Source organism: Thunnus maccoyii, chromosome 13, assembly GCF_910596095.1.
Source record: "Thunnus maccoyii chromosome 13, fThuMac1.1, whole genome shotgun sequence".
Lineage (NCBI taxonomy): Eukaryota > Metazoa > Chordata > Actinopteri > Scombriformes > Scombridae > Thunnus > Thunnus maccoyii.
This window is the reverse complement of record NC_056545.1, coordinates 27,775,609-27,801,447: the sequence shown is the minus strand read 5'-3', so window position 1 is coordinate 27,801,447 and position 25,839 is coordinate 27,775,609. Positions and strand designations below refer to the sequence as shown.

Sequence of the window (25,839 nt, the reverse complement as noted above, 5' to 3'; positions counted from 1 at the left end):
ATATACAGTTAGTATCAAGTATGGAATTGATATACATCTATAGACATATCCCTGATCCACATGCTTGTCAGTGAGCTACAGTAGCTATACTGACATACTGGTCACTGCCAATTTCCTCATAGCTGTCAAAAGGCATTATGGGAAATCTAGGCAACTACAGGGCGGGACTGAGTGAAAAGTGGGTACACCATACAAGTGAATTCCAACCATTTGTTACAAAATGTGCTTAACATTATCGGCTGTTGAAATCCTTCATTTTAAAGCACTGGTTCACATTTTTTCAAGTCTGTCTTAAAACAATACTCACATGCCCTAATGTACAGTGACAGAGATACTGGACGCTGTGATTGGTCTTCCTGTCCACACTGGCTAATGAAGAGATCCATTCTTAAAGCAGTTTAAGTGTGAGCAATATGGGACAAAATCTACAGTCCTCTTCCCCTGCAAACATTTATTTCAATTTCAGCTGAATCTGCTGTGAGGCTTCAGCAGTTTTCTGTTTTCTACTGTCCCTCTACCATGGCTCAGACAGGAACTACTGTCTGTGTAAGCACAAAGAGGAAATTTGAGTTTTCCTGCACAGACTGTTGAAGACTCATATTACCTTCAGTTAAACATGACTGTGGATTATAAAGCTGAATTTATAAAGAATCTACTTTTTCCTTCCTAAATTGGTTTATTAAATGAGAACTTTCCAACCTGCCACTCTGAAGCCTCTGCCTGAGCCTCCACATGTCCTGACTGCTAAATTGCTTCCATGGTCTTATATCACAAGACGGGAGTTAGCAGGAAGGCGTATTACTCAGCATGACATCTATATCTGCCATCCACCTCTGAAGTCCACAACAAATTAAGCGTGGTGACAGAGATTTACTTGCCACCACACTTGGCAGTTAATAACTGCTGTCATAAATAAGGTTCAGGCGAACTGAATTCTTCCCTCTGATCAGCCTGAGAAATATGAAGCTGCCACTGGCAGCATTGCTGGGGAAATGATTCTGAAAATATTAAGTAATAAACATGGATGCATGTTCCAGTGCAGAACTGGAACAATGAGTGCTGACAGCTGGGATTGTTTATGTTTTCAATTACTGGATTCAAGATATTTTTTCTCCTCTCAACTTGACAAGAGAAGGAGGTGATTTCCTCTAGATTTTTAACGAGCTGGCACTGAGAAACTTCTACAGTGAAGTACAGTGTGATCTGTTCAGTCTCATTTTTCAATACAATATATAACAAATTCAGTCTGGTTATAAATTCACACTCATTTATACAGACTAAAGCACATTTATGACTGGTAGTAGGTGATCAAGACAGTCAGTGGATCTTATCAAATCTGAGTGAAAAATAAGAGATTAGAAGAGAGAAGCCCATCTATTGTCAGCTATCTACCATTTTAAGAAGAAATACCTGGAAAAACTGCTGTCTCATCTCCACAAGTTCATTCTTCTGTATTTCCTTGTGTGAGCATCAACCAAATACGGTCTTCATAGATATGATAATGTTACACACCTGTATTTGTCAACAGGTGATGATGAAACAGGAAACGTCAGCACCACCTCATGGGATAATCAGTAAAATAAGCTCAGATCCACTGAAGCTGATCAAAAAATGACATCAATCCCAAGTTGACAAAACAAATATCACACATGCATACCAGAACGCTTCATTTGAGAAGTTTATTTCCCCTTTATTTCTTTATACTTGGCTGCACATATTTTAAACCTTGCATACACTTTCACCCTGACCCGCCCCACTGCTCTTTATAAAAAGTAGCAACTGTTGTTGTCATTCTTCTACCATAGCTGACAATGAGCAGAGACTGCTCAGAAGCTAACTTGTGGAAAACTTGAAACTTAAGAGTTTGTGGCTGAAAACTATCATAGTCACCAGCTATTTAGCTACAGAAAATCTAATTAAATCCAAAAGACAATAAGCAAACATCACTCTCAAGTCTCAGATGTATCTCCAGATGAATGTTGTTCAAACTACCTAAATTCCCTGTTTATGCATTAAGTAGTTTAATGTTCGTATGGGCAGCAAGGTTTAAGCATCTGACCTCAACAGTGCATCCACCAGTCAAAACTAGTTTCTGTTAACCATGACCACAATCTTTGCCTAACCTTAGCCAAACGTTTTGATGATCATAACACACTCATGTCATTTTGAAGTCTGCTGGCACATTAACTGTTTTGTCTTGTTGCTGCACTTCCTGCAGGCACTACAAACACACCATCACTGATAAGTTTGCAATTCCCACAAAGTTGGGAAATCAATCAGAAAAATGTCCTGTAGTAATGTGCAGTCAATGAGGAACTGTAGAGTACTGTATGTGGTGATCTAATAAAACAGTGATTTACTTCATTAGAAAGGCAAAAGCTAAAGTATCTAATAATCAAAAATGCTTCCTCAGCCTCTTGTTTAACCTACTTAAAAAGGTTTTTGACCTAAATAAGATGACAATAGATATTTGTACAAATAATGAATCCCTTTTAATATGATCTCTTGCACATGCTGCACATACTGTAAGGTCTTAGAAAAGAGTCTTTTATGTATATAGTTGACAATATTGCAGCCACAACAATGTGAAAATAAATCAACTTGCACTTCTTTCCAAAGTTTTTATTTATTTCTCTATTTGTGTGTGTGTGTCTGTGTGTGTGTGTGTGTGTGTGTGTGTGTGTGTGTGTGTGTACTTGTGTGTGTGTGTGTGTGTCTGTGTAAGCTTGCATGCATAAGTGTGTATGCTTGTACAGTATACATGTGTGAGCCAACTTAACAGTGACATTGTTTAAATCGTGTTGGGACAAGAACAAGGAATCTAATCACGAGCACCACATCTAGAGTCTCTACAAAGACACACAACTCAGAAAGGTTCACGTCATCAAGTGAAAAGACATGCTGGAGGGGAGACCTCTGACGTCCCAATACAGATTAGAGACATTTGATTTTAAAAGCATCAGCCATACAGCGTGAAAGCACTCATTTTACCCAGTCAGAGGGAAATACCATTAACAGGCCTCCAGTAGAGCTGAAAAATCTTTTGATTATGACGTCTTGCTAGTACTGTCTTAAAGTGTCAATCACAGCAATGTATGTGGCTTTATATTCCCCCTGAAGTAAAGGTAATCAATCTTTGACAATTTAAGAGAAAATCTATTTATCACATTGTTTACATGGGTATATTACACTGATTGTGACATAAGAAAAACTATTCAAACTTTAAGCTCTACTTTAGCTACCATGAAGTGTCATTGAAGTAAAAAACAGAAATAATAAAATTATAGGAAAGATCTAAATACATACACCCAGAATTTCATAATGTATCATTTATATACTGTAATCATACACAACCTTTCACAAAGATACTATTTAGCCCCCTGATCACCCCATGAATCCCACCCTCACCCCTGCTTTTGAGTTCATGACGGTGCAGTTTGATTGACATGCAAGACCAGGCCAACGTCAGGTGAAGAGAGTCAGCTGACAGCACAGCAGCCGCTCTACGACTTCACATCCTGCTTCTTTTTCTGGAATTTCCTAAACTGCGACTGGATGGCCACGGCAGCCTTCTCCGTCTCCGGGTTGTCCATGTCAATGTCGAAGTCCTCGGGGGGGTTGTTTTTCTTTTCATCTGGACAGAAGAGAGGGGGGAAGGGTGAGAAGGTGTCTCAGTGGCTTTGTAAGGATGCTGGTGGTGCCACTACTTTGGTCCAAACTGAAATATCTCAAAACTTGGATTGGACAGACATTTATGGTCTGAATGATGACTTTGGTGATACCTGACACTACCAGAAGGTCAAGATTTTCACTTATCTTGTGAGATATCACAAAATTATCTCAACATTTAGTACAGACGTTCATGGTTCCCACATGATGAACCCTAATGACTTTGGTGATCTCTGACTTTTCCTTTAGTGACACCATCAGGTCAAAATTTGTTATTTGTTTTATGACCAAATACTTGCAAAACTAATAACATTCCCATCAGCCTAGCACATGTTAACATGCTAACACGCAATACTAAGATGGTGATATAGTAAATACATTATTATACCTGTGAATGTTTAGCAGCATGTTAGCATGCTGACACTAGCATTTAGCTCAAAGCACTGCTGCATCTCAGTACAGTGCTGCTAGCATGGCGGTAGACTCTTAGTCTTGTTGTATTAAGTCCACTGACAGATAATATTTTGTGCTGAGTCACAACTATTCTATACTTCCCCCTTAGCATCTATTCTTGTCAGGATGGAAAAGCCTTTATAACTGAATTTAGACCATTTTTTGACACTGAAACTCAAGATGCCTTGTCAGAGTAAACTCTGGGAGCTTATAAATGAACCATTATTTTACATAAACATAACTGAATAAATTGAGTCATAAAACATGCAAAGGAAATGAAATTTCATTGCAGGTTTTACAGGCAGTTTTTCTCTGTGGCAGTGCTTAGGCAGTGACCTCATTCATGTCAGACGTAAATGTCATTACAGATGTGTGACATTCAATAAAAGGACAGTACAGAAGCCCACATATAGACAAATGATGCTAACGAGGCAATCGCTCACAGTTCAGTAGAGAGGATGTTGGTCTCTTATGACAGAAGACAAAACCCTCCTAATCCCCCATAAATAAACTGCTATCTTATCCTTACAAGCAGCAGACTTTATTGTCAAACTCATTTTTAATTACTCCTACTGTATGCCATCCTTTAATCCTTCTATGAGACACTCCTCATTTGAATAAGGAAAACGAACACTAATTATCTGATTTAAAGGTTCAACATCTCAAAATATCATCATATAAAACAAAACCATATTGTCAGTGCTGAAGTGCCCAAATAGTGAGTGTACAGTGAAGACTGAAGTGAAGTCGGCGCTGTGTGCTCAGATGTGCACAAGCGGAGGTGGAGTGTGATTAAAACAAGAGTAAAGTTTTTTGTGGCTTCAATAAGACACGTCACTATTCAATCACTCACTGTTACCCAGAGGTCAGTTGTTTATTCAAGCAGCATAGTTGTCATGTAGTAAACATTATAGTGCTTCGTGCAGGACTGTGCTGACCTGCTGTGCAAAGTGTGCGTACTAGCATCAGTGGTGATTTTTCCAAAATGGCCTACTTACATTTAGATGGAAGCTTTTGTTGACCTTGAAGCCCTTGGATGACAGATGTGACAATGAAAACAAATTCATATTTCATGATCGCAGAAGCCACATAAACCCATGTGTCTCTCTTGCACACACACACACATACACACACGCACAGCTTCCCTCTCTAAAATTATACCTGCTCCACAGGGTTGATGCCCCTTTACACCAGAGGGCGTAAGACTTTATAAGCCAGGCACATCACACCTTCAGTAATGTGTAATGCTGCTGCATGAATGAATCAAATTGTCACAATGCATGATGGTATTATTTCCATAAGAGGTTTGTGGAAAGGTCATGTTCAAATTGGATCCTGAGAGATTTAAAGCAACCTAAGAGTATATGGACAATGATTGATGAAGGTCCCGTGTACAGAATACTGAGCAACTAAACCACAATGAGGTGACCTGTGCACCTGAGTGATGACTGTGAAAACTGAACCCCAAATTAGACTTTAAATGCTAACAATCAGAAAAGGCACATTCATGTGATATATTGTGTCTATAAGAAAATAGTAAGTTATTGATTTTCATGCAGACATGATGCCCTTTCAGTCATAGTCAACCCGACAGGTCATATCATCCTTATTCACAATCACCAGTTAGATTGTGAGCTATAGTTGGTAGGTGGATGGTAGAAAGCTAGAAAGATGGGAGAGCTAGGATTTTTTTAAAAGTAGCTTTCCACGGCGTCCTTAAGATGCTGAACACAATGTCCATGGTTTATCTGACCAGGGCCCCATGTTGCATGCCATTCTCTATCGCTCTCCCCCCTCATTTCTTGTCTGCTAATAAAGGCATAAAATGTCAGATTTTTTCTTTTCTTAAAAGAAGCTTTCCATTTAAGGACATGTGAAACAATGGGAAGAGGATGCTCCTCATGTTTATGATGAAGATGTTTGTGAAGAGTGTATTTGGGCTTCCCAGTCTTATTTGTCTTTGTAGCAAATACAAAGAGATACAATATAGGGTATTACAGAGACCAGAACCAACTTGCTTTGTGTATTAAGTGTAAATCAACAGCTGGATCGTATATGCATTCCTTTTGTTTTGCTCAAAAGTTGCGGTCATGTATAGCCAAAGAGATCAGCTTTCACAATTTTTGTAAAGATCCAGGAGAGTTTTTACTGGACCTGCCATCTAAAGAGGGAACCTTGGGCTTGCGTAGATGTGCAAACTTCATGTCTTAGCATAAAATACGCACTATGTATTTGGATCTATAAATTACCAAACCTGGGTTACACTTTACATCACAGGTCTGCCCATCTGTCATCTAGTAATATTCCTATAAAGAACTACATAATTAATTACAGCAGACATTTAATTGAATGAAAAGCCTGCACACCATGACTTATGACCAAAAAGGTCTAACAATAAACACACTGAGGAAGGGCTCAGCCTGAAACTTGTGCATTTAATAATAGTTTCTGCATAAGTCATGATGTGCAGACATAGACCTACAGTCCTATGTATCAGTTTTTAGTGCATTTTATAAAAGTGTTGTTGAACACGTATCTCCACATTTAAACTGAAGGAAAAGCTCCATTTACACCCACGTACATATTAATTCATGATTCATTTTTTACTAGAAATTTTATTCTTCATATATTTTAAATTGTATGCTGCCTGTAGACAAATTTCATATTCCTGCATGTGCAGTTGAACTGCTGTCTGACTAAAAGAAGTCATGCCAAAAGGTTATGACTAAACACTCTATTTTCCCTGTAATTACTACCAAATGAAGTACTTCTTTCTGGGAGACTTCGAAATTATTGGGAAATTAGTTGAGATTTACATACCCATAAAAAATTATTTAAACCTCCTTCTGTAACACAACTGACATCAGCTCTATGGTTCTCTGACAGCTTCTGATAAATCACTTGTCCTGTGATCTCAGTGACGTACATGTAATCTGAAGGGAGAGGAGCACACTGGACTAGATGTGGAACTGGATTTGCTTGTACACAATAGGATTTGTGGGATGGTATATAAATGTGTGTAAAATGTGTCCCTCTTAATAACTTTACTGTACAAGGGATCAGTTATCACACCAGCCCTTCATTTTTTTTTACTTTCTTGTCCCTTTTTCTTATAGCTCAGGCCTTTGACATTATGATAATGTTGTGTTGTGCAGTGTTATGATGCAATAGAAATACAATTATTTGATATAAGGAGCTTCCCGAGACTGTACATTTATTAGAGTGAACTCATATTAGCTTACTCTTCTAAATCCAAAACAATGTAAGAAGGAAAAAAATGAAAAAAGGGAAACAAATGTGTGAAAATGAACAAATGTCAAATTAATGTAATTCCCGCCTCTATCAAATTCAATTAAGCTGTCTAAAATCCCTCCCGATAGGATGTTTCCCTCAGGACTGAGCCTGAGCTGCAATACACTTCATCATCCCAGAAGTTGGGACAGAAATCCATTTCAACACGGGGTCTTACCAGCATTATCAGCAGCCCCAGAGAGAGAGGAGGTGACACATGGTCTCCAGGTACATCAGGGCTGCTTTGTGTGCTGGATGAGGCTATGGAGCCATTTAGCAGTGGATGGGCAGCTATTAACCTGCTGCATCCATTGTGTGATGAGAAGGTTGACTTCAAGGAGTGGTGGAGATTACATTCAGTGATTCCTCGGTGTGTTGTATCATGTTGCTACGAAACCTAATTTTGTAAATGTGCAAAGAGCACTTATGAGCTTTAGAGTATCTGCTTGCATGTTTGAATATAGAAAACCCAGTAGCCTGACACAACCTGTTAAATGTATATCCATGATAAAATATCTGCTTTTTCAAAGCTTAGTTAGCATTTGTTCATTCTGAGAGGCAGAATGATTCACACTTGTCTCACCTGAGCTGAGGTCATGGAAAAAGTGATTCACTGGTCTGAGCTTCATTAAAAACAGGCTTTTGTTCTTGCATTTTCTAATTTTGCCAGGATGACAGTTTTGCACTTAACACCATTTATGAATTTCAAAGGATCCTGCCAATTACTGCAAGTCCAATTTTACTGTTTATAACTCAGGGGATTTTAATTACATTATTCTGCCTACAATACCATGGCCCAGTTTGCAAAGTAGGTCTTCCTGTGAATTGCTACCATAGCAGAGGGAACTATTATTGCCATAACCACTGTGGCATGTTGTTTCTTATATAAGAGTAGAAAAGTGACAAATTCAAGTCAACTTTTCTTTCGGATTCTGAAATTAGTAGTGAAATTAATTCTGGGAGGTTGAGATGTTGATGTCGTTTATGAAAATTTTCACTGCAGTTGGCAGAGAACACTCTATTCCAATGGGTTTTACTGGAATTATCCTAAAGATTCCCTCCAGACATGTTTTCAGTTATATAAAAATGCTAATTGCTTAATAATATCTCTAATAATTTTAACAATTTTTCCACAATCCAGAATTTATGAATATGCAATTTTTTTTTTACTTAAAAAGTTTAACTGTTGGACACAAGATGTCTCTTACTTCATTGTAAAGTCCATTCTCAGTGTTTGTGCACTAGAGGCTTCAAGTTTCCACATCACACTTGTGTCAGTTGCATACTGGACCACGACTGGCTCCAAACTAGTTGTGATGTCACAAATCATGCTCATAGTTATACGCCTTAAACTCAGATTTAATGTGAGCACAGAGAAACTTTCCTCCTTCAGCAGATGAATGTGAAAACAGCCTTCTAGCGTCAAACTTTGCACATACATCATTCTGCACAGTGAAGCTCAAACACCACAGTGAAGTAACAATAAAAAAACACATTTTTGACTGGAGGAGGACTTTAATATTCAGAAATCATTATAATATTTGTTTGTAATTCCCAGGGCTGTTGCATTTCTGCCCCTTTCCTTAAAGAGATCAGAGAAGGACACAATCTAATAACAGGAGTTTATCTACCATCTTAGATTTTGAGCCTGCCACGTTACAGTCCACTGTCACTTCCAGTTATATTTACATTTACTTCTTGGTTTTGATTTTATGTTTATACAATTAACCACCTGTTATTAAAATCTAATTAGAATCAGAGACAGTATGATTCTACAGGGCCTGTAGAATTAATAGTTTTTATTTAACATATAATATTCTATACTATACTAATACTGCATTTAAACTATTCATTTTATAATTTGTTGGATTCACTCATGGGGGTTGAGAGGTTTTGCATTTTCTTTTACTAAATTTGTCTCTAAATCATCTAAACTATGAACGCTTGCAACCTAAAATCAATATTGGTAAGCTGTGAAATCAACAATTTAAATCAAAAATTCCAAATATTTCCTGGTTCCAGATTGTGAGGATTTGCAGCTTTTATTTGTCTCATGTGAAAATGAACTTAATATCTTGTGGTTTTTGGAGTGTTGGTTGGCCAAAACATACAATTTGAAGACATCAACTTGGGCTTCAGGAAATAGTGATGGGCATTTTTCATTATGTTCTGACATTTTATAGACCAAACAATTAATTGAGAAAATAATTGGCAGGTTGATCACCAATGAAAATAATCATCAGCTGAAAATCACACAGAGCAAAAAGGGCTGAAGCTTTATTCTTAGACAAACCTCTAGATACAGTCTATGCACCATACAAGCTTTGATGAAAAGTGCACATTAGTAATACTCTACACTGTATTTCTGCATGGTTGTACTTTTCAGACTGAACATATTGTGTAGAAAATACCTTGCCCAGCAGATGGTTTGCTGTTTCCAGTCATTGCTCCAGATGCTTGTCTCTGCAAAGAAAACAGAGAATTACATGATCATCATTTTTTTTAAAAAGATGAGGCAAGAACACGTGAAAATGAGAATAAAAAAACTTTCCTCCTGTCAGAATTTGTTATTTCAAATTCATTCCACAAATTGCACATCTCACAGCTGTCACAACCTACTTTCATTAATCACAAAACAAGATTAGACATATTTGTTATTTTCCCAACACAGGGAGGGTCACAAGAAGTTCCACTGAACCCAGTCACAGTGAACATGTTACAGGACGGTCTCTGCTGTTGCTGCTCTGTGTGATGAGATATGTTGATGTATAATCCATGTTTCTGCAGCAGAGGCACGCTCGCTCTGCCTGCTCTAACAGCGCCCAACTGTTCTCCCCTGACAGGCTGCTGCTGCTCTGCAGCGTTACAAGATGCACTCAGCTCCGAAAATAAGACGGCTTCCAGATGTGGAGACGCTACAGTGTACGTGCTTCATTCAGATCTTCAATTTGTTGGCTTGCTGAAAGAGCATCACACTGAGCTTTTGTCTGTGGATAATATTTTTACAACCATTCACTTAACATTCAGTTATTGTTTTTTTTTCCCAAGATCAGTGTGTTATCAATACATGAGCATCACTCACACAGCTGAGTGTTGTGTGTGTGATTGGATTTAGAGCACATTGTATTTTGCAGATACATCTGCCCAGCACAGATTCATCCCTCTCTCGCCTAGTTCAACTTGAATTATTAATCCTGTGCTCTCAATGAATTTCAAATGCCAAAGCAGTTTTGATATATGTGAGTCGAGCAGGGCAAAAGAAAACTGGGGGAAAAAAAACCCAGACCCTTCTTTGGCGTCCTTGTGTGCCATTATGGGAGCCAGTGGAAGTGAAACTTGTTTGGCAGTGTGGCCATCTGTTTTTCTGTTTACACATAAAAATCAAATTGAGTCAATACCGCTGGGATTCCCGGCACCACGCTGGCTCTCATCTGCTTGATTGTGCTCTGGTATTCAGCGGGGCAGGAGAGGTGCCACACAGTGACAGTGCCATACATCACACCTCCACCCACCAGGCCACAAGCAGCCAGAGCAAACGTCCGGGAGCAGAGCAGCAATAATGTTTGAGCAATTGTCTCGGTGCAGTTTGAAGATGCAGTGCAATATTCAAGACAAATCAAGACAAATGGAGATGGAATAAATAATCAGCTGCAGCTCACAACTTTCTGATGTTTCGTTCTATCATTTGGCTCCATTTTCTCTTCCTTCTTTTCACATCTATTCTCCTTCACTTTTCCAGCCTTTCTGTCTCTCCTGCTTTACCTTTAGCTTTCACTCTCTCATATTAAGAATGAACCATGGCTGTAGACCCACCAACAGATATGAGAGGAGCTAATCCAAGTTCAAAGAGTTAGACTTCTTCCATATTAGGTCACATTTCAGCTATAAAATATTCGCTGACTTCAGGAGGGGCTAAAAAATCGCCCTGATCACACAAAGAGAAGGCGTAAGTGCTATTTGTGTCTGTGGTGGGCGGCTGTGTTGTGACAAAAGTATCCTAAGTAAGATTATTTTTGTCTCTAACTGTGACAAAAAAGTGATATCAAGTCTGAGACTTGAATGCTTTAAAACTGAAAACAGAATTAAAACAATTCTAAGTAAATATATTTTTGATTGATTCTTCAGATCCATGAGTATCTACCATCCTCGTGACATCACATTAAACTCTGAAGTGTATGATTTTTTTTAAATCACAATTTTATCATATGCATCACTTGCATTACTAAACATTACATAAACATAACTAAACATTTGCCTATTGATGCTGTAAAACACTTCAGTGTGTGTAAATCTAATCTATTCTAATCTTTGCATTTCAGATTGCAGCGCGATCAGATGTCAAAGGTCAGAAGTCATCAACTGGAGAGCAGCCCTGCAGCTGGCTGAGAGTCATTGTTTATTCATGGACACTTTGTTGCCTCAAACCTTACAAAAAAGACAATAGATACAATGTTGAGGAAGAAGTTGTGACTGAAAAGAAACAATAATGTTATCATCTTCTTTCCTTCATTTCTTTCTTCCCTGTACAGTATTTAGATCATCATCATCTCTCCCTCTCTCTCTCAGACTCTGCCTGGATACAGTTACATAACAACTCCAGTTGTAACGTGCAGGGGGATAACTCTCAACTCTTATTTGCATATTTTCCCCACACTTTTCCCTTTTTTGCTCAGTTTTGCTGTCCAGTGAAGGTTCTCTCTCACTAATTTCTGCACATTCTTTGCTCTACTTGCCCTAATAAACGTGGAGGAAACTGCAAGAAGAAAGGTGCATTTGCATAAAAATTCATGAGCAATGAATGAATTTCAAATGAGATGTTTGTTATTGCCCCTCCTGGTCTGTGCTCAAGCTTGGCACTGCTTGATTTCCTTCACTTGCTCACTTCTAGCAGTTGAGGAGGTATTATTGCTCTGTTTGCCAGCAGCATTTTTAACAAAGGACTCAAAACCTCAAGATGAATTTTAAAACGTTAAAACAAGAAAATAGGAGGAGTTCAGCAGGTGTAGCAGTGCTGAGCTTTGCCTTTTTTGTTGTGTCTTAAACTGATATACACTGTAGGATATCACAGGATGATGTTTCACTGCACAGCCTCTGGATAAACTCTGGATAAACTTAAGGCAAACTGTCAGAAGCAAAGCTTCACCATGTTTGAGGTGTTTCCTCCCTGACAGGAAAGCTTTCTATAGATATTGTATTTTCAGTCTTTATAAATCTAAGGGAAACATTACAGCGTTTGTCCCTCAGTGTTCAATCAGCCACATTTCCATATGTTATGCAATGAAATGCATACATGAAATGTACAAACATGCTACAGTATGGATACTTTAGATATTTCTTAATATGCCTGATCTCCCATGGCTATTAAAAGTATATATGATGATGATGTGATTGTATATAAATAAAACATCACACTGCCTTAACTTTTGAAAGAAGAACAGCCACATTCTTCCCCTGCCAATGACAAGTTGAATTCATAAGCAATAAAGACACGCTTCCTCAGTTCAGTACACTCAGGGGTTTTGCTGTTTCAGCCTTACTTGGTCTGGTATGACCAGGAGGAAACTTAGGATGGATATTTCTGACATTACTTTACTGTATTAGGGAGAACCCTCACCTAACCCCAGACTTCATGCTACAGTGTCCCAATGTGTCATCTTTTGGATTAAAGGCACATGTATGTTTTAAAGACACAGTGTAATATATATCTTATGATTCTAATCCTGTGTCCTTGTGTTTTGTCTCATACGCAAAATATATGTCAAGAAATATTTTTGAGTGTTTTAATTGGCAGCGTTCGATCAAATCAAATGAATGTTGTAAGCTTGTAAACTGGGCATAGTTTTGCATTTAATTCAATGTAACAGTTTGAACCAGCAATTGACTGATCTTACTACTGACCTGAAGTCAGAATAAGCATCAAACATGACAGCAGTATGAACAGTGATGTGCATACTGATGTTCATAGTGATGGAAGTGCTTAGCTTAGACAAACATGAACAACAACATGCTCAGTGACTACAAATCTTTCAACTGAACTGAACAAAATGATTCATAATTTTCACCTCTAGTGATTATATTAAAATCCCTCTTTTCTTTTATAATAATAATGTGTTTACACAAATTTATTCAATTTACTGTGATTTGAGCTGACTAGCTAACCTCTTCAATCATGTAAAAGCACACTTGACTGTTAGCTTGTGGGTTGTAGTAGCGTGATGTGCTGCCGACTTAAAGATGCTAACTCTGAACAGCTCTATTTGCAGAATACTGGAGAAGACCTTCTCCAGTCTTGTGCCTGGAAAGATCCAGTACAGATGATGCAACAAATGATGATGCAGGAGTCTTTGTATGAAGGTGAGCAGGTCAAAGAACTGGGAGAATAATTCAGGCTGATGCACGCAAGCGTCAGCTGTCATTGTTGCACATCTGAACTCCTCTCTCTGTCTGTGGCCGTCCACTTTTCATTAACTCCAACACCTGTCAGCTGTGACCTCCACTTCAACCCATCTCCGTCTCATTTAAAGGTTCACGCGTGAAACAGAAGCTGGCAGGGGAAGCCTGCTATCATGATGATTAACACTAGCAAAGGAGCCGGTGCCATGGGAGCTTTTGAGGTATATAATTAGAAAGACTGAAGGAGAAGAAGAGGAAGAAAGTTTATAGTACTTTCAGAAATACCACAATTAGAAATGCTTTGTAAAATACTTTCCAAAAGATTTTAAAAAGCAGATAAAATCAACAGAAGTTGCAGGAGAGAAATATGATGAATCATAAGGTTTAGCCTCTCAGGCAGGTCGCTCTGAACTCTCAGAGTGCTGATGGCAGATGACTCTTTTTAATCTACATTTTGGAGCAGCCAATGGAGACCTAAAAATGTTTAATCTAGGCAGTAGAACAGGAAACTGCTGGATTCACACAGGGTTAAAAGATGTGTGATGTAATGTAAGAGCCGCATTATGCAGCATTTAATGTAACAAAAAAAATCACTAAATCACTATTGTGACCACAACAAAGTGAGATGTGTCCATTGGGAAGCCTCCTTTATAGTCCAGTATTCAGCTATGGGTTCCTGAGCTCGTGCTTAAATAATACATTGCTTGAAGGGCACCACCACTCAGTCTGGAATTAAGAATAATGTATTTGGTTAACTGATATCGACTCACATGATTTGCATTCACAAATCACGTTCACATTCGATCAGTCACATTGATTTTAATGTCCTCAGATTTCAAACAGTAAGCTTTCGCTGCCAATTTGACTCAAATACAAATCTGCCTCATGCAGATTTTTAAAAAATGTTTATTGAACTTTCTGTCTTTTCCCTTTCAAACCAGCTTTTCCTGTGCAGCATCACACTAAAATTATATAAGAACAAGTAACTAGTATAAAGAAACTAAATTCAAGGTGATAGTGACTTTTTGTTCCAGTTACAATCCTACTGCTGCACTCTGACGAGACAGACTTTAAATCAATAATAAAAAACTGAATTTTAGAAAAACTTTTCAATTCAAAGAAACAATATTGAAAAATTAATATTTGATAATGCTTTAGATAACAGCCTACAATGTACAGTGTAATTTTTCACAATTTACAGTGTAATTTTTGTGCACCAGTACAGCACATACCAATACATACATGCAGCTAAAAGAGAGCAAGATATGAAGTTAAGGTATAAGGGAGTAACAATGTGGGAATGTAAAAAGAATTCATACCTTTGGTATTTCTTAATTAATGCGTATCTATTCTACTATTACACTATTACAATATGATCTGCCATTTGGGGGATTTAATTGAGAACTTATACTGTAAGTATTCTTAACTACCACCATGTATATCCAGTAGTATTGTAAATCATGACAACAGGGTTAATCCTGTTATATCTTGCTTTGAAACATTCCTTGTGGTAAGTTGAGCTCACTGAGCAGATCTAGTCACAGTTCACTATCTGCATTTAGTGCAGTGATAATACTCATTTCATATTCTAGACTTCTGCGCAAACACAGAAACATCAAGACAAATCCAAAGCAACAGACTTTTTCAGGCCTGCCAAACAGCACAGCTCCTCATTAGGAAGCTGGACGAGAGATCAGGAGTCTCGTATGCCTTCAGTGCCAATAACGTGGTGAGCTAAACAGAACCTATCCTAGTGTTGCTGGCTGGTGTTTGAGCTGGGCCTGTGTGCAGCTTGTGTAGAGATGCCGTGCTTTCAGAGTCCCTGAGGAGGAACCACAGTGTTTGCCTGCTCTCAGTCCCATATGCTGGAGACTGAGGGAGCCTGACAAATGGATGGCAATGATGATAATTGCATCGCTAATGATGATGTCCTTCTGTACAGTATATTTGCCACATATGGCTCTGTCTGCCACAGTTGACTAACAATGTACAAAGCTTCATAAGCACTAGAAATTATTATTTTGTTAACCCTTGAGATTCTGGATAAGAATCCAGAGTGATGTAGGAACAGTTTTATAGTTATTTCTGTCTCATGCCCATAGTGTACCATGTTCATTTACATGAAACATAACTGCTAAAGTGTCCAAAATATCAGTATCACTCATCAAAGCCTAAATCAGTCTGACCTTACTTCAGAGCACAAAAGAACATATTGCCCAACCTCATTGGTTATATGGATCAATTTAGCAGATTGTTGTTTAACCAAAAATTGTTTCAAATGACATAAAATATTCTATAAAATATTCTCTTATTGTTACATTGCGACATTTGAATCAGAGGTCAGCTACTGTAGGCTGTGCTGAAGCACGCCTTCAAAATGAAAAAGTTGTGTTTTGGATTGAAATGAATTAAAACAGAAAAAGGTGTTTGTGTAGGCTATTGCATTTAATAGCAGATTTAAAACAGAAAAAGCTTCAGTGGAAGCTCAAATTTGCACCCACAGTTAGAGTCTGGGCGAGTTGTATTGATGCAATATCTAAAGATATGTTGTTTCCATCACTGCTTCCTGATGTTACGCTTCTCTGTTTTTTTTTCTTATTGACTGGATTTATAAATCACCACACTGGCATGTAGGGTTGGCGTGGACATGGGGGGAACTGGTAAAATAAATAAATTAACTTCCCAGTGTGTGGGGGGCTATTTTTGGTTCTTCTGGCAGCTCGGGCTCCCCAGAGAGATTCCATGCTGCACTCAGGGTCTATTAACAATTTAACGAGAAGACAGCAAAACTAGGTCACAGACAGCTCATCCCAGCACCATTACAACTCCTTAGCAGCTTCCCCACCACCAGACTGGAAGCATGGAAGAGTGACACCGCTGAGGAATGATTGACTGAACGAGCGGTATGATGCCAGGACGGTGGATACTATGCTGTATGCTGTCTTCTTTTCTGATCAAATCATCTCATTCAAAGACGGTTCAACAACAGCTTTTAAAGATGAACAGCATCTTGGCTTTCTTTGATGATGTAACTGTTACTGTAGAGGATGACACAATGAAATATTTCCAGCCATGTTTGACTGCGAGAGAACTTTTTTTCAGGTGATCTAAAACATAAACAGTTTTGCTGTCAAAGCCTTTATTAAAAAAACGGTATTTTGCTTCTACGTTAAAAAATCATTATGAAAGATGCACAGATGAAAATTTCATCACAAACAATAGCCTCAATTGACCAGAATTCAATTCAGCCAGAAGACTTCTTGTGTGTCCAACTGTCATTCTTTACATCCACAAATGAAACCAACATCAAATATGGATTCATTTAGTTGATGCCCCTTCACTGGTATGTCTTGAAAGGAATTCTGGGAATTGTAGGAGGTCGCTAGATGGGGCAGAAGATGAGACATCTTTAGGAAAAGGAAAGTGAATAGCGATACTTATGATTTATTATATCTATATATTACATTACAGTCTGAAACCATATAACAATGTCTGAGGCAGCGTGAGTTAGATCTCTGTCATAATTACAGAGGCATAACACTGGTCCCATCTATCATTTCAAGTGTCTCCTATCTTGATAAAATCCAGATGCTTTTTAATAAACTTTTGTTTACACTTACAGACATATATGGGTCTCTCTTGGCCAGAATACAAAACTGATTGAAATCCATCTGGGTTTTCCCAGGCTACATCCAAATCAGGGTTTTCCTTATCATTAATATTCACAAAAGCTCTTTTCTTAAGTCAGTTTTCCAACTTTTTAGCTGTAATCTCTGCTGTCTAAAAGCACCTGTTATTCCAGCTTTGTTTGAACTAACTGCAGCCCCTCATCTCGCCTCTTTTGTCAAACTCTGATATTTAACCCACGATGGTCTATGGCTTGTGGGAAACGGTGTTTGTTAAAGGCTGCTAAAAACAGAAATATTGAATAAACAATGGTATTAGATAGATCTTAACATTTTAATTAGCATCCTTGTCTAAATATATGATGTGAACAAGACTACATACAGTTGAGAAAGGCTCCAATCCAGGATTTTTAGTTATTCTCATAACTACAAATGTCAGTGGGATACAACAATAACAGTTGAGCTAGCTGATAACTATATATATACTAACACAAGCACATGGATAATCTGCATTTATGCACTAAGAGTGAGACAAAACTTTTATCTTTCCATAGTCTCGTTCATGCCTCTCCCTCACCCATACAGATCGCTGCTCTGTCAGTAGTTGAACTGATCTGGGATTTAATAAATGTTACAACAGCATCTTATGTCTTCTCTCAATCACTGGAGCTGTTTTTCCCTGTTTGAGCAACTGGATTTCAATCCATCTCAAAAGCTTCTTTTACAATTTACATTTGACTTTTTTGGATATCTGACAGCTATCTGATCCCTCCAAGACATATGAATGAGTAGTGTAAATGAGCTCATTAACACTGTTTAGTAATACTTGCTATCTGAAATGAATCTGTTTCCATAGTATAACCCACCATTTTAGAAAAAGCACTGATGTTTGTAATAATATTAACGATGGCTCAAATCATGACAGTATGACAGTGAGCAAACATGCAGGACCCTGCAACTGAAGCAGCTAAATGGAATTCAGCCACCATTTATTTTATTATTTACACCTGTGCTTTTCCGACATGAAAAATATCTCCTGCAAAACAGTCCTATTAACTCAATCTAACAATCGCAGTGTATGTATAGTTCAGAAAACTGTCATTGTATACATATAGTACAGTGTATATAAAGCTCACAGTCTTATTTCTCCAGTATAGTATCAGCTGTCAGAATCTGTTGGCACATTAGCATATTGCACCAGTGCAGCTTCCTAATGAACACTGGACTCCAGCTTATGTGTGATGATTGATTGTTCCAAGGGAAGACTTCAGCTACTTTTCATTGTTTGCATTGTTTCAGTTTCTAACTCATTAATCGTCCACAACAAAGAAGGTAATTCTTTCATCTGCTACATTAATGCCAATAATATAGAAAATAATGACAGCAAATTCAAATTAATTACCTGAACTTCAGGAAAATATTTCAACAGCAAGTTGGTGAAACTGTGTTTCGAGCAAAAAAAAGCTGACGACAGAAGACATATTCATGTGGCTGTGGAATAATAAATGCCCTCTTTTCATGCATTAAGACTATTGTTTTAGACAAAAAAGTTAGAATATGAAAGTTACCTGACTTCCTTATTCAGCTCTATCTCATGCTGTTGTGGTCACTAATTATAATGAGTCACCAAACTTGATTTTAATTGGTAGTGTTTATCACAAAGAGAGTTTGTAGGGGTAGAAAATATAGTAAAAAGGAAAGACTAAGGGGACTAATAAAATGAAACTCAGGGGTTCTAGTGTTTTCCAGCCATAGAGATAGTTTCAGTTTTAGCTGGACTGGTTTTGAATTATTGATTTCTGCTTTCACCTCAGCTTTAAGTTTAACTAAATATTTATTTTAACCCAAACCATCATCTTTCACTAACCCCAACCAAGTCAGGTTTGTGCCTAAACCTAACAAAACCTCAACTGTGGCGTTGTCAGATCATAAAACTGGTTTATTTTTCCGACAGTAATTTGGCACTGAGTAGTGATGTCATCCTGCTGATAGAGGCATGAGATCAGAAAACACTTATAGGTGTCATTATGGAGGGCAATGACAAACAATGTATTTTGTTGTTTAATTTGGAGGACGTGTTGGATAATCCACAAAACACACTCTCAAACAGTTTGCAGTGCAGCTACTTTGTACCAAATATGTTCATGTACACATATGTATATGTAGTTTGTGAAAAGAGACGTTATTGATGTTTTCAAATATATTGTTTAGTGGTGATAGCACCACAAATGAAAAAAGTTCCATTCACCTCCATTGCATTGGGGTGAAATCTAAGAAATATATAAAACCAAAAGCATCTGCATATAGCTAGATACCACCAGGGATAAGTGAAATGTTGTTGTTTTTGCATTTTGGTGAAATGCTCCTTTAAATCTCAACAGACGTGCTTTACCCAGAGGAAACATCTTCCATTCAACTCACCGAAACATGTACACCAACATCATCACAGTATAAGGAAGGTGCAGTTTGCCTTCCAACTGGGGTTATTCAAGTAAAACTAATGACAGAGCAGCATGGTTTCCTCATAGAACATTAGCATGCATTAGGCAGAGCATGAGCCACCCAGCAGCATACATCACACACAATAACCCAACTCTTTCTTTAAGCTATTGTAAAGACTCTGGACACAAAATTAAGAGGGGGGATAAGGAACAATTGTAGTGCTCTGTTGCACAAAAAGACTATAATGTATCTACAGAGGTTCATAGGATCCCATCTCGAAATGAAGCTACTGTATTTACATGCTCACATGTGGAGGGCAGCCAAACAAAAATGCATGGATTTCAAGCCAGTAAATGTGAAGTGAAGGAATATTTTTTGCAACATGAGATGTATCACTGATTTAATTATCTGTCTCTGCTGCATAACTGTGAGTTTATTGTTTGTGTCAGTTAAGGCATCCACAGCATGAGGAGACAGGTGGGGTGATGAGGTGAATCTCTGGACAGTGGAGGAGAAATCTGCTGCTGCTACAGTTCCTACTGGTAGATTGTTTACTATTTCTTGCTTAATCCCTCAGATAGTGAATAATCCACCAGATAAATTACTTTATTTCCTTGTATTCCCCTCAGGTGGCTCTAATATTGCAGAGTGAATCAGGTGATGATATTTAGTGTATCATCATGAAACAGTATGTGAATATTAACAGCTTTCCCTCTGTGAGATTCAATTCAATTCCCTGAGAAATGATGTGTGACATTTTAAGAGCCTTGGGGTAAATCTGAATCTATGAGTTTCTGATAATTCTACCAGCGCTGATCCCGTCTTGGCCGTTTAAATTTAATCTTCTCTATTTTCTCTCATGTTGACCATTCACATCACACTCCTCAATCACTGATGTCAATTTCTCTCTGCAGAGTCCGCGAGAAGCCAGGATTACCCCCACAGACCAGGTTACAGTGAGTGACGGCACCAAAGCCAGTGACAGTTTAGATGGATTACAGATTATTTCAATGTAATCTCTGTTCATTGTTTAAAGCAGGATTAGGGTCAATCTACACAACAAATCATAGAGAATCACAGATTAAAATGTGTTTATATTTCAGGTCAATAATTGAGAAAAGAATCATATTAAATCAGCACATTTCAATTGATCTTTGAACATTTCCTCATTGCAGAGAATCCCAGTGGCTTTTTTTCTAATCACCACTTTAGTTTGGATCTCAATCACTACTATCGGTCTTAAGTCAGCAAAAGAGAGTTTTAAGGAAAATCCATCCTCGACCACTTTTTCCCATCTCAGCTTGCTGTCCTTTTTACATTGATCAGCAACTTTTAACACTCTTATCTCATTAATTTAATAAAAAGGGCTCTAGTCCACTTTGGATGATGAAACAAATAGCTTTGCCAAGTAGCCACCACTCTCACTGTAATTAAAGTAGATGACAGGTGGACACAGCACAAAAACCACTTAAATGCTGATGCATTGATTGAAGGATAGGCCATCAGTAAAATAGGATATCCCCTTTAATACCCCCTATGGCAAACTTTAAATAATAAGATTTTCGAACAGATTTTACACAGATGACTAACATATTGCCATTTAATTATTCATACACGCCTCCACCCTCAACAACATACTGCAAATGATTCATCACCTTAAAATTGACTTTACATCCGGAAGGCCAGTCAAATCCACCAAAATCTAATGTCAAGCGGCACTTAAGCACAGCGTGCTGCAATTAACCTGAAGTGGAATTATAGAGATATTACAAGAAAATCATATTTCTAGTTCTGCCCACATCGTTATTTGCATCAGCTTTTAGCAGCTGGAGGTGTCCACTAAAAGCACAGTGACACCAAGTCAGTTTTTCAGACTGTCACACAGCTGAGAATTAGGGTACACTCAAATAATCATTCCAGTCTCTTACAATTTATTTTCATAGTTATGGCCAGATTCCTATTGGTTATGATAATATTGTACATCATCAAGTTAATTACTGATGTCTGGAAACATGGCCACATTGCACAAATAGAGTTCAACAGGCAAACAGACTTTATGATGGTGATGTCTAAGATCTGAGCAATTCATTTGGTAAGAAGAATGTTATCATAACTGATAGAAATGATGGAAAACCTATAAAAACAGGGCCAAACAAGTTGTAATAAACCAGAATTATGCTTTAAGATTTACTATGTTGTTCATATTCTCAGTTTACCTAAGATGAGACTCTCAGCCAAGATGCGTATAAAAAGAGTGGGCGCATGTAAAGTAGCCACTCTAACCTTGAATCAGTCAGGATAAACTTCAGCAAACATGCAGACTGAACAAAAGTCTACAAGAAAAAAGTGTAAAAGACCTGCTAGTGGCCCCTACAGGCTCTGCTCACACTGCATGAGACCAAAGTGATTTGACTACGACTGACGGACAGTGACATCCTCAGAGCCCACTGCTCCCAGTGATGGGGAAAAAATGTATCAGGACAGAGCAAAGTAGATGATAAAAAATTTAACTGAATTCAGAAATCACAAATTGTCGAGAGGCATATTTTACAGGAAGTGAACCATGAACATTATGTGTCTATTTACATGGAAAATCTCCAACCACTGGACGTGTGATCATTCAAGGTGTGGTGCTCTTCTCTTCACCATTTGTCTACCTATCTGTACTCCTGTTATATAACAGCCACACAAAATTTGACACCTATATTCATTTTCTTATTTTTTGGACATTTTCTTTTTAACTAGACGGAGTAAAATATAGCCAGGCATGACAGACAACAGTCAGATATGTTTACCTGGTTTGTCACTTTGTTTCCTGAGCCTCCAGGATGCTGTGCTGTGTCTCCTGGTGTGACACTAACTGGTAATGGGGTTCAGAGGAAATCATTATCGTTTGCTGAAAATCTGGAAAGTGGAACTGACATATCTTGGCAACCACATACAGTTTGCTGATGGCCACTCCACTGTGTGCTATCTAATTAAAGTTTTGTTGAACAACCTGAGGCTTAATGAGAGAAGGAATAAGTCTCCTGATCATAATGTGAGCCAAAAAGCACAACAGCAGCCAATAGGCACATGAATGAATTAGTTTCTTTGCTTTATAAAAGTCAAAAGAACACAATGTCTAAAACTGAGGTCTCCACTAATGGATGGACATGTCACACGATGGTGGGAAATTGGGTTGATTTTCACAAAAAGATTTATGCAAAATATGAAGCATGAATGCTGAAATGACTGATATGTAGCCAGCATGAGTCTGTTTGTACTGAAACTCCAAAATGTTGTTAATTTCAAAGTCCATGTTGTCATGACTGGCTGAGTAGTGTAGCCTGGAAACACTGGATTGTTCATCACTATGGTGACAGACGGCACATTTAAGCTACTTTCACCACAGGAACCTCAAACTGTCTGATGTTTATGGACAAAGATGAATCGACTGAAGCAACACCAACAGGCACTCGGTTTTGGCCTGGTTTCTTCACATTAATCATAGCGAAGTAAAGTATCACAATTAATTTAACAAAGATATCGATTTTCAAAATGTAGCAACAACAATTTTGGCCAATCTGTGTGCTTTTTAATATCTTATTAATCATGCCAGCTCTCTCTGGCTGTGCAGCAGTTTGGATTTAGCAGACAGTTGTAATTGCAGTTAGTGTTTTATAGATGTGTTATCAATGATATACTGCCTGTACTTGCTCCTAGAGAAACACACTGCCTTAAATTGATTTGACAAAGAGAGTAAATAATTCCTCTGGTTTTGAAGGCAGGCAGCGAGTGGCTTGTAATTAAGTAAGATTTCTCTCATTTGTCAAGAAAATGCTCCAAACTGAACAGTCACATCACACTGATACCATAGAAATTTAAATCTTCTCTGCTGCCGGTGAGAGTGCCAATTATCCTAATGAACGCTTAAAACTTTGAGTGTGAACAGAGCAGTGGAGTGTGGAGGTAGATGGAGCCTGCCATTGATTTTTATTGAATTATTCATTCAGAGCAACGTCCTCTTGTCTCAGCCTCTACGGGCTCTTTTTAGGCGTATGAATCCATCACTGACATGACATGCAACTGAATTTCCTGAGTACTACTTCTCCTATGTGTAATATTTTATTTATAAGATTCGAACTTCACTCTCTAAGCGGTACGTAGGAGAGTAGGTAGTCAAAAATACGTGTATCGTGTGTATGACACTGTACAAAAAGACATCACAAGTCTGTAATAAAAGATTCATAATGACAGAGGTGGGAGCTGGTGTTCATAGAGTGTTGAGGGAACACTGATGAAGAAGTAATATCCCATCTGGAAAGAATTGCTGCTGCAATTTGTTTTACTTTATTTGATATCATAAAGTATGTGATAAGAATGCCTCGGCAGGATTCCTGCAATAATGAAGTTCCAACAGAGGACTACATGCTGCAGCTGTGGCGAGGCAGGATATCTATGTTCCACTGGATACCATCTTCAACTGGCAGCTTAACATATGCAGCAGGATACAGATTAAAAGCAGAACCATGTGTATTATCTTCCTAAAGAACTCAGCTTTACCAGTTCAGTTTCTTTGAGCGAATAAACTGGTGATAAGGTCTTATTGGAGCCTGTGCTCCCCCCGTGCACACTGTGAGAATGTTTTATTTCTCTGGGTTAGCAGCAAGCCTTGAATAATTCAGTGATTATACGATGTGCTCTTTACCAGTGAGTCGTTTTTCAGATAAGATTCTTGCAGGGGTCTCGTCTAATCTACACTTTGACATTATCAGAGGCTCGTCACCTCTCTGAAGTCCACATAAGGCTCAGCACCATGACATGATGCATAGACTGTCTGTATAGGTCAGTGCTGCCTTTGCTTCACCCAGCGTGCGTTCATGCTGGATTGAGCTTAGTTTGAAATGTCAAAGTGAAGCTAAAATAAGCAAACAAGGACGCGTTAGTCTCGTGGACTGCCTCTCACATCCTGACTGCAATTTATCATTTGAGTTATTTGAGACTTATCACTAAGATCTGCTGCTCATTTTCAACTTCAGAAAAATGTCACAGTCCTTAATATATGTTGGCCAGTCAGCACAGCACATCAATCACCATCACAGTCATTAGAAACTGAAGGAATAATTGACCTGCGCACAGTGCGTAATTGTCAGGTTTGATTACTGCGGTCCAGTGGCCATATTCCCAGAAAATATTATAATTGTTATCATTATTTTTATTATTATTATTAGTAGTAGTAGTAGTAGTAGTAGTAGTAGTAGAGGTAGTAGTAGTAGTAGTAGTAATACCATACTGACGGCGTTCAGTATTCCAGAGCTTTAATCCCGGACCTGCGGTTGTTGGATGGAACATAGACATTTGGGTGTCCTATTAGAGTAGATAATAACCTCTCACTTAATCACATAACCACAACTCATTCTTTACTCTAAGCGTTTGGTCAAATTGCAATTTTCGGCTACGAGAAAAATCAAAGATGAAGAAGCTATTAAGAGTTCCGTGCAGCTTGTTGGACAAAGCGCGACTTATAAAAGCGAATTAAACCACAGTACTTGTGCGTCGCCTAAATGTCTGCAGTTTCTGTTAACTTTGCAGCAGGAATATTGCTTAAAGCAGTTGCCGTGATGCTGAAGGACAACATGAAGCTGGAGGAAGCACCTACCTCACTCATGGCTGCGCTGTGTGTGTCAGTGTGTGGATCCAGTTTCTGTGATGCGCTCTGGCCAGCTGACTCTGAACAGTCTTCTACAAGACGCTCCGCTCTCAGAGAGGCTGCTTTTATAGCACGGACAGCTCCGCTCTTCTCACCACATTTACATGAAACCAATAGCACGTCTCCTGCTCTACACTGTGGACCAACCTTCATATTTTCAGTAATCTGCCACATGTTTGGCATCCTTACAGTTTCTGTTGTCAGTGGGATACAGGGGGTGATGAAAGTGCATGCAAAACGATGAAATACAGTTTATCTGAACAAAATGACCAC

At 38.3% G+C, this 25,839-nt stretch overlaps 1 protein-coding gene across 1 annotated transcript; it reads right to left on the bottom strand.

The window, feature by feature from the left end:
* Positions 1 to 3,434: 3,434 nt before the first annotated feature.
* On the bottom strand, positions 3,435 to 25,700 carry pcp4a (Purkinje cell protein 4a). The gene is made up of 3 exons (XM_042432126.1): positions 25,516 to 25,700; positions 9,825 to 9,876; positions 3,435 to 3,634 (listed from the first exon to the last, which is right to left on the bottom strand). The coding sequence occupies exons 1-3, from the start codon at positions 25,522 to 25,524 to the stop codon at positions 3,504 to 3,506; spliced, it is 192 nt and encodes a 63-aa protein (XP_042288060.1). The 5' UTR covers positions 25,525 to 25,700; the 3' UTR covers positions 3,435 to 3,503.
* Between the last annotated feature and the right edge of the window lie 139 nt (positions 25,701 to 25,839).

What these genes read in the sequence shown, in the direction of transcription:
- pcp4a (XM_042432126.1), bottom strand. An exon ending in CAAACCATCTGCTGGGCAAG is followed by an intron (nt 3,635 to 9,824) that starts GTATTTTCTACA and finishes TCTTCTGTCCAG; the next exon opens with ATGAAAAGAAAAACAACCCC.